The following is an 8,818-nucleotide window of genomic DNA, read 5'->3' as shown; positions in this document are numbered from 1 at the left end:
TCACCCTGAGTGTGACAGGACCAACCGAGACCTGTGCCTTCACACTGAGTGTGACAGGACCAACCGAGAGCTGTGCCTTCACCCTGAGTGTGACAGGACCAACCGAGAGCTGTGCCTTCACCTTGAGTGTGGCAGGACCAATCGAGAGCTGTGCCTTCACCTTGAGTGTGACAGGACCAACCGAGAGCTGTGCCTTCACACTGAGTGTGACAGGACCAACCGAGAGCTGTGCCTTCACCCTGCGTGTGACAGGACCAACCGAGAGCTGTGCCTTCACCTTGAGTGTGACAGGACCAACCGAGAGCTGTGCCTTCACCTTGAGTGTGACAGGACCAACCGAGAGCTGTGCCTTCACCTTGAGTGTGACAGGACCAACCGAGAGCTGTGCCTTCACCTTGAGTGTGACAAGACCAATTTGGTGCTGTGCCTTCACCCTGAGTGTGATAGGACCAGTTTAGTGCTGTGACCTCACATGAGTGTGATTTCATCCTGAGCGTGACAACAGCAATTATGTCTTGTGTGTGTGAATGCAGAAGTGTGAGTGTGTGTGTTTATAGGGGAGCATTTTCAGATTATAAATTGTGAGGACAATGGTGGCCAGTCTACGAAGGATGTTATATTGAAGAGAGATAAAAATGGTGCTGGTAGACCACCTAAGAGATCATGGTAATATCTTACGAGAGAAAGACACATGTTTGGGTTCATTCAGGTAGTGCTAGTGTGAAAGAAAATAAGTAGATAGCCCCAAGAAACATTAAGGCAGAGGTTCTCAACCTTTGGGTCATGACCCCTTTGTAACAATGAAAGTACATCCTGCATATCAGATGTTTATATTACGATTCATAACAGTACAAAATTACAGGTATGAAGAAGTAGCAATGAAAATAATTTTATGGTTGGGGGTCACCACAACATGAGGAACTATATTAAAGGGCTGCGGCACTAGGAAGGTTGAGAACCCCCACAAAGACATAAAACTGAAAGGCCTTGGTGTTGGATTGGACATGGTGGAGAATATCAAGGCTCACTTGCTACTTGTTGAGCTAATGGCATTGTCGTTGTCTGAGACAGAAGATTCTACAAGGAGATAGGAGCAAGTATGAAGACCATGACCAGGGCTCTGATGTGTTGAGTTAAAAGATTTCATACACCAACTTGGATAAATATGACTCTTTATTTAGTGCTATTCCATTTATCCTGACCAAGTATTTCACTCTTTAAAATAACTTTAACTATCATCCTTCCTTAGGAGCCAAATGAAATCCTGAAGTTTGTTTCCTACAACCCTGAATTCTACATCAAATATGAAGTATGAAGCAGGCCCAAATTCCAGCTCAAGAACTTTTTACTCTAGTGAGAAGTGATAATTTTATCTGTAGAGGATATGGCGTCAATAACTTGAAACCTGAAAAAATAACAACAAAAAAAATGGAAATCCAGCATATAATTTCAAAGAACTTGAACATGAATTGTCAAAATTCTGTCCCACGTAGCACAGATATTCAACTGAAGTCAAAATAAGATTTCATATTTTCAAATTAGAATGCTCACTGTGTACCTCAAACCATCTGGACTGTGACACTCTCCCCACACTGGCCCAACAGACAATGGAGCTGGGCAGGAGATAGTTCAGATGAAATAACCCAGTGGGGCTAAGACCTAATTAGGAGATGCTCCTTAAAGACAGGAGCTGAGTGTCTTCTTATAAATCAGAAGAAATTACCTGGAATTAACCAAAAAACCACTTTTGTCTTTATTTCTATCATCCTACTTCTATAAAACTGGGATAGCATGCAAGGATCTTTTCAACTGTTTAATCATTTCATGAGTTCACTTTAATAGTACTTTTCAGAAGGATTTCTTATATTCTTTTTTTTTTTTTTTTTTTTTTTTTAATTTGGCCGGGGCTGGGTTTGAACCCGCCACCTCCGGCATATGGGATTTCTTATATTCTTTTAGGATTACCTATCAATGCATACATAGTTGCGTGTGTGTGTCTGTATGTGTGTGACCATTCTAAAGTGCTTAATAACTAGATATACTCACGGTATGTATGACTTAAAATATTACGTAAAATTTAACTACTTTAAACAATAATAACTTTCAGAAACATCAACACCAGTCTAAACTGATATAAAGCCTATAATTTTGGATACATTCAAAATGCTACAAACACTTAGGCCAAAAAATAAATTCATAAAAGTAATTTAACAAATGTTATCTTTCTGAGTAAGCAAAGTAAATAACAAGTTGCTAGGTTATTTGAGGAAACTCATCTAATAACCTAAACAAGCAATCTGTTCACACATAAACCAAGTGGCTAAGCAAAATGGAATTTGTTGATTATATTGAACTAAGAACAGAACATGCCATAATTTACCATTTTATTTTGGAATATTTTTATCTCACTTAAAAAATTAATCTTTAGGCTCGGCGCCTGTGGCTCAAGCAGCTAAGGCGCCAGTCACATACACCTGAGCTGGACGGTTCGATTCCAGGCCAGGCCTGCCAAACAACAATGATGGCTGCGACCAAAAAATAGCCAGGCATTGTGGCAGGCACCTGTAGTGCCAGATACTTGGGAGGCAGAGGCAGGAGAATTGCTGGAGCCCAGGAGTTGGAGGTTGCTGTGAACTGTGATGCCACAGCACTCTGCCCGGGGTGACAGCTTGAGGCTCTGTCTCCAAAAAAAAAAAAAAAAAAAAAATTAGTTTTTAATCTCTATGATTTAATTTTAGACTAAAATCAAGTGAAATATATTTGTTTCAAAAATTTAATCTGTCCCTGAAAACATGTTGAAAGTATACATTCAGAAAACCACCAAAAGAAAATACATGCAAGCAACAATATGGGCCAAGGTGATCTATGAGCTTCATTGACAGCTAATGACAGAGGAACATAAAATTGAGGAAATGCTTTTCTCATTTGGAAAGAGTAAGTGATTGGTCAGCAGTGCCCGTTACTAGGTATGGTCTGTCTGGATACTTTGTCATGATTATGTAGTTGGGTAAAAAGATGGATCTACTGAAAAACAAGCACAAGGTCTCTGCTGGACGTCAAGAGCAACATTAGCTACACAACTACAGTGACGTCCACCTCTCAATGAGTTCAACCTCTTCAGCGTCCTTACTATCTAATCCTCACGTTTTACATTGGAAAATATTTGCAAGCAAATAAAACCCATTAATTTGTGTCTTCCCGATACTGGAGAAAGTGGGGAATAGTTTATTCAATGTAGGGCATATACACATTGAGAGTATTTATTCCAGTATTCCTTTTATACTAACATTTATTATTTTCTACTTATTCACAAAAACATGCCTTATTATAAAATTTGAAGATATAGAAAAATATACAAAGCATAAAATGAAAACCATCCATAATCCCAACACTATGAATAGCCACCTTCAATATGTCTCCATGGTCCTTTCCATTCATCCTTACAAATACGCAAGTTTTTAATACAACTAAAATCACACCTGCTTTATTCATTCACATTATCTACCATGATTTTCCATCTGTGAAATACAATTTAAAATCAGGAATTTAACATTCTACACAATACATAATTGGTTAGATGTGCACTGCTGTATTCAACAGGTAATATGTTTAAGGATATGTTTGCTAATTCCAACTCTCACAATTAAAACTGCAACTTTTGCAATTCTTTTCTGTGCTGATGAATCCAGTGCCCTTTAAACCATTCTGTTACTTCAGTTTTAAGGCATAATGAATCATTCAACAGACATTTAAAGAGTTGAATTTAATTTTAAAAATAAACTTAATAATAAAGGGCTACTTTATATAAATCACGACATTTAAAGGATCTTATTACATTAAAAGGTCAAATGTTTCCAAAGGCAGGCTTTCCAAATATTCTCCATGTAGCTGCTGCCACAGTGTTGTGGAAAATAACAAAGTTTTGCTGTACTGGTGGCTGCTGTCTTCTTGTTTCATAGATGAGAGCTCAGGCAAGGTTTTATCTTCTTACAATGGAAAGGAGTCCTCTGGAATAGCTGACGTGCTGACGGGGGGAGGCTCACCTATGTGGCTCTGCAGCAGGGAAAGTATCTTGATTGTTGAATCAACTGTTACTGCTGCATGAAACAGTCATCATGAACGTGTTACCCACATGTTCACTGAATAGCAATACAAAGATGTGTGCTGTATTAATGTCAATAATGTAAAATGCTTGCCTATAATTTATATAAGTTGTCTTCACAGTCCAGCAAAGTGGAGAGATAAATTTTAAAAACTTACCTGGATAATTAAAATCAATAAACTTGGTAAAGAAAACATTTTCAACAATTAGCTTGCCCTTAACTAAAAAATATTTTAAATATTGATTCTATTTTAATTTATCTTAGGTAGAAAATTCATGAAAACCATTGTTTTAACTTCAGCATCCATGAACTCTATTATTCTGTATTCTTTCTATTCCCTTTCTAGAGAGTCATTAAAGTGTCTAAAATCCAAAATAAGTTCCAATAATAATATTCAAAAATATTAGAATGACAATTGTGTTTTTGAGTACATTAGAGTTTATATGCATAAAAATGGCCGTGAGCAAGTCCACTAGTTCAATCTGTCTAGTCATGGGCGCCACACAGAAGCTCGTCAAAACCAGATAAGGGCTTTTTTTTTTTTTTTCTTTTTGATGGGTTAATATGAGGGGACATATGATTAGGTGACATTATTTGCATTTGTCAGGTAAAGTCCAAAGTCTGAGTTGTAAACTAGGTTTTATCTAGGAAAGCAGCTAGACGTTGGTTATTCTTTCCCCAAAAGTATTGGAGAATCAAATTTAGAAACTTGCCTCTGACTTCCAATCCATTCCCTGCTATACAATAATCCAAACTGGAACGTGACTCTCTAATCACTGTTGAGCATCGGAGTTGGAAAGAGCACCCTGGAGGTTAACCAGAATGAGGGAACTCCCACCCCAGGCTGTGCTTCCGGCCAGAGCCTGGCTACCCTCAAGAGACAATGTCTGCTCCCCCCCCACCCCCCGGGTGACACAGCAATTACCACGCACAATGTCTCCTCCACTAAGAAAGAAATGCTCTGATCTGAAAAGGCTGACACTTACCCACTAGGAGACAGATCTTTGATTCTCACATCTGAAAGCACAGGCTCCACGTGAAAAAAGGATTTAAACCACCAGGTGGATTCTGCCACTTCGGGTAATCCTGCCAAGTAAAATTTGTAACACTCCCTTACCGAACAAATTTGAGAAATTAAAAACAAAGGGAGATAATGAGAGTAGCACTGATAAGAAATAAACGAAATACCTTGCTGAGATTTGTCCTCATCTGTGAAGTTACCAGAGTCGGAGCTGGTTAGAGAACTAACTGAAGACACACTGGGCTCTGCAGGAAACAAATGGTAAAAGACACGTGGCCAGCGGGTTTAAAATCATTGACTCCTGGCTTGTGATTTCATGAATTGAAAAAGCAGGCAAATTATCAATCCTTAAAAACCTTCCATAATAAGTAATACTGAATTTTCTTTTTTGCCCAGGCCGGGTTTGAACCCACCACCTCTGGTGTATGGGGTCGGCGCCCTATTCTTTTCAGCCACAGGCACCACCCTGAATTTTCTACTAATAACATATAAGCATGTCCATGGTAGACAACTCTCTCTCCCCCACAGATATGGATGTAGAATTTAAAATATTTTATAAATCTCATCAAATTCAAAATCTTAGAAAGTACAGAACCAAGAATGGATATTCTTGTCTGGTATTAGAAATATTACATATGTAGGTATTTAAAAGGCTACAAATGTTATCAAATTTAAAAATTAAGGAATTGTTTTATAAGAATAAAATATTTAATTTGTCTCATTTTGACTCATATTTTAAACTTAGAAGACCAGACTATACAAATAGCTTCTGTCAATAAAATAACACCAAGTAAATGGGCATGTTTAAACTTTTTGTAAGAAGAATAAATCAATAGACATTTTTAACACTGCTATAAACAACCTTGAACTAAGAATATTTACATTTTATTGGCACAGATACTTTCAATAAATGCTAATTTCATTCTGAAATGCCCATTTTATTTTATGAACTATTTCAATCTATTTTAAGAAGCTATGATTTTGTATTCAGCTATGAATATGCATGGATGGGCAGATAAATTAAAATGCAGCTGGCCAGACCGATGCTGACTTACTATCCATAGTATAAAACATTACAAAACCCTTGAAGCAGAATCATCCTATCCCTTCTTTTCTAAGGAACTGAATAATATTTATTTAAAATTGTCAATTTATAATGCATACTGTAAATGCAAGGTACATTAAATTAAACATAATTATGAAGTGTAAGCTTATTTTCACTGATTTGTAAGTATTAATAGCTCCGTTGAGATAAAGTAGCTGGAACCAAGAGCCAAGCCGGAAAACACTGGTCAGGGAGGCCTCAGATGTCACTATTCCTGTTTTCCTCACTGACACCCATAGTTGCCAGTTGTGTCCCTTAAGTTCTGCACATAACATGACGCATAGATCAACAAGGTCCCCAAACATCATCTGAAATCAAATTATCTAGGGATATGTTCCAGCAATGAAGCAACTTACTTCGATAATACTGATTTTTGGCTAGAAGGCAACCGATGGAAGGCACTGCGGCCATGGCTGTCTTAGAGAGAAGATCCTGGAGTGGCCGGGGGCAGCGCTGAGAGGAGAAAAGAGACACTTGGTTAGTGACACAGGTTTCCTTTTCTTTTTCCCGTGCAAATATAGCAAAGCAACATCACTTGCTATATAATAAATATCTGATAAAGAGTGCTTAAAAGTTTGTATACTATCCCAATGAATATAACACAAGAAAACAAAACAAAGCAATCAACTAGTGTTGGAAATTCTGTTGGAATTTCCAAATTCTGTTGGAAAACACAGAAAACTCTATGTCCAGCTACGACCATGCACCCAACTTACTCCAACTAAAACAACCTAAAAGTCAGCAGCAAACTACTCGCTGATTTGTCTTCTCCAATTTGTTCTTTTAAAATAAACAGGTTGTAAAGTTTCTTCAGAAAACTCACATTTTCAAAGAACCAATTCTTAATGATTTGAAAGTGACTGCATCACCCAAGTAGGGCAGGAGGCACCGGGCATTGTCCGTGTGAGTCGTCTGGGCCTCCGAGCTCTTCTTATATTTAGAAGTCCCAGACTGGCTGGAACCGGAGCTGTGGGTAATTTGGGGTGAGGAGGGCACACAGCCAGGCAAGTGAGCATGCTCTGTCACCCAGCCTCCACAAGTCCCAAGGACCTCTGAATAAGTCAACCTGCCAAGTTAGGTTAAGTCTCCAGTGAAGGACTTGGCCCAGGTGCAATTTAGGACTCACTCACATTAATGTCACAGCTTAAAAATTGTAGTTAGTACCAGGAGGGAGCTAACACCCAGGCATCTCCTCAGCCTTGAATACAATCGCATACTCTACCAAAAGTCCCAGGCTGGACACAGTGGGGATGCCCCACACAGCCTGCAGCCTAGTTGGGGAAATTGAATGTCGGTCCCCACAGACACAGTGACGCCAGGCAGAATTTGCATGGTCACAGGAGAGCAATAAAGAACTCTGGAACTTGGAAATCTTTTTTACAAAAGAGACATATGGAGTAGAATTTGATGGACAGATGGAGAGTGACTTTGAAATTCAAGCAGGAATGACAAAAGACAGATGAAGATTTGTGACACTGTATCAAAATTATTTATTGATAAAAATTAAGTTTTATTCTAATATTAGTGATTTTTTTATTAAATCATAGCTGTGTACATTTTTATTAAATCATAGCTGTGTACATTAATGCAATTATGGGGTACAAATTACTTCTTTTATATACAACTTGAAATACTTTCATCAAACTGGTTAACATAGCCTTCACCACATTTCTTAGTTATTGTGTTAAGACATTTGTAGTCTACACTTAGTAGACTTAAGATGTACCTTTGTGAAATGCACCATAGGTGGGGTCCCACCAATTACCCTCCCTCCACCCATCCTCCCTCTGCCCTCCCCTCCCCCACTTTCCCTTCATCTTGGTCTGCAGTTGGGTTATAGCTTTCATATGGAAGTGTGGGTGTTTATAAATTGGTTTCATGTTAGGGCTGAGTACATTGGATACTTTTTCTTCCATTCTTGAGATACTTTACTGAGAAAAGTATGTTCTAGCTCCATCTATGTAAACATGAAAGAGGTAAAGTCTCCATCTTTTTTAAGGCTGCATAATATTCCATGGTGTACATATACCACAGTTTATTAATCCATGCCTGGGTCAATGGGCACTTGGGCTTCTTTCACGACTTAGCAAAAATGAATTGAGCTGCAATAAACATTATGGTGCAAGTATCTTTGTTATAAAGTGATTTTTGGTTTTCTAGATATATACCCAGTAGAGGAATTACAGATCGAATCAAAAGAAGTTTGGTGATCATTTAGGGATCTAAAAATAGACCTTCCGTTTGTTCCATTAGTGATGATTCTTACATAGATTGCTTTGCCTGCTCATAGACTCCGTGACTTCATGGACTGTACTGCAGCTCCTTCATGCTGAGGTGTGATCATTTCAATGCTGTTTCAGTTTGTTTGGTGGCTGTTGGTTTTGCCAACTTTGTATTCTTTCTTAACATAACTTTAGTAATATATATGTTTTCATAAAATTATTCATGTCAGCTAGGTTTGCAAATGTATTTCAAACATTTATTATGTTATGACATTATGGTTCTGCATGATCCCACTGAATCTAAAAAACTTGGATATGCTGGAGAGGGTAGGAGGCAGGAGGTGGGGAAGTGGTGAGTATGGGTTGC

At 38.2% G+C, this 8,818-nt stretch overlaps 1 protein-coding gene across 2 annotated transcripts; it reads right to left on the bottom strand.

The window, feature by feature from the left end:
• Positions 1-2,686: 2,686 nt before the first annotated feature.
• PPDPFL (pancreatic progenitor cell differentiation and proliferation factor like) lies at positions 2,687-7,209 on the bottom strand. 2 transcript variants are annotated; one of them, XM_053559615.1, is made up of 5 exons: positions 7,053-7,208; positions 6,586-6,682; positions 5,292-5,369; positions 5,090-5,189; positions 2,687-4,097 (listed from the first exon to the last, which is right to left on the bottom strand). In XM_053559615.1, the coding sequence occupies exons 2-5, from the start codon at positions 6,638-6,640 to the stop codon at positions 4,085-4,087; spliced, it is 246 nt and encodes an 81-aa protein (XP_053415590.1). In that variant the 5' UTR covers positions 6,641-6,682; positions 7,053-7,208; the 3' UTR covers positions 2,687-4,084. The 2 variants fall into 2 exon arrangements, with proteins under 2 accessions (XP_053415590.1, XP_053415591.1); XM_053559616.1 differs by lacking the exon at positions 2,687-4,097 and having other exon boundaries at positions 5,086-5,189; positions 7,053-7,209.
• Between the last annotated feature and the right edge of the window lie 1,609 nt (positions 7,210-8,818).

This window comes from Nycticebus coucang, chromosome 13 (assembly GCF_027406575.1).
Source record: "Nycticebus coucang isolate mNycCou1 chromosome 13, mNycCou1.pri, whole genome shotgun sequence".
NCBI lineage: Eukaryota > Metazoa > Chordata > Mammalia > Primates > Lorisidae > Nycticebus > Nycticebus coucang.
This window is presented reverse-complemented; position numbering and strand designations above follow the sequence as displayed.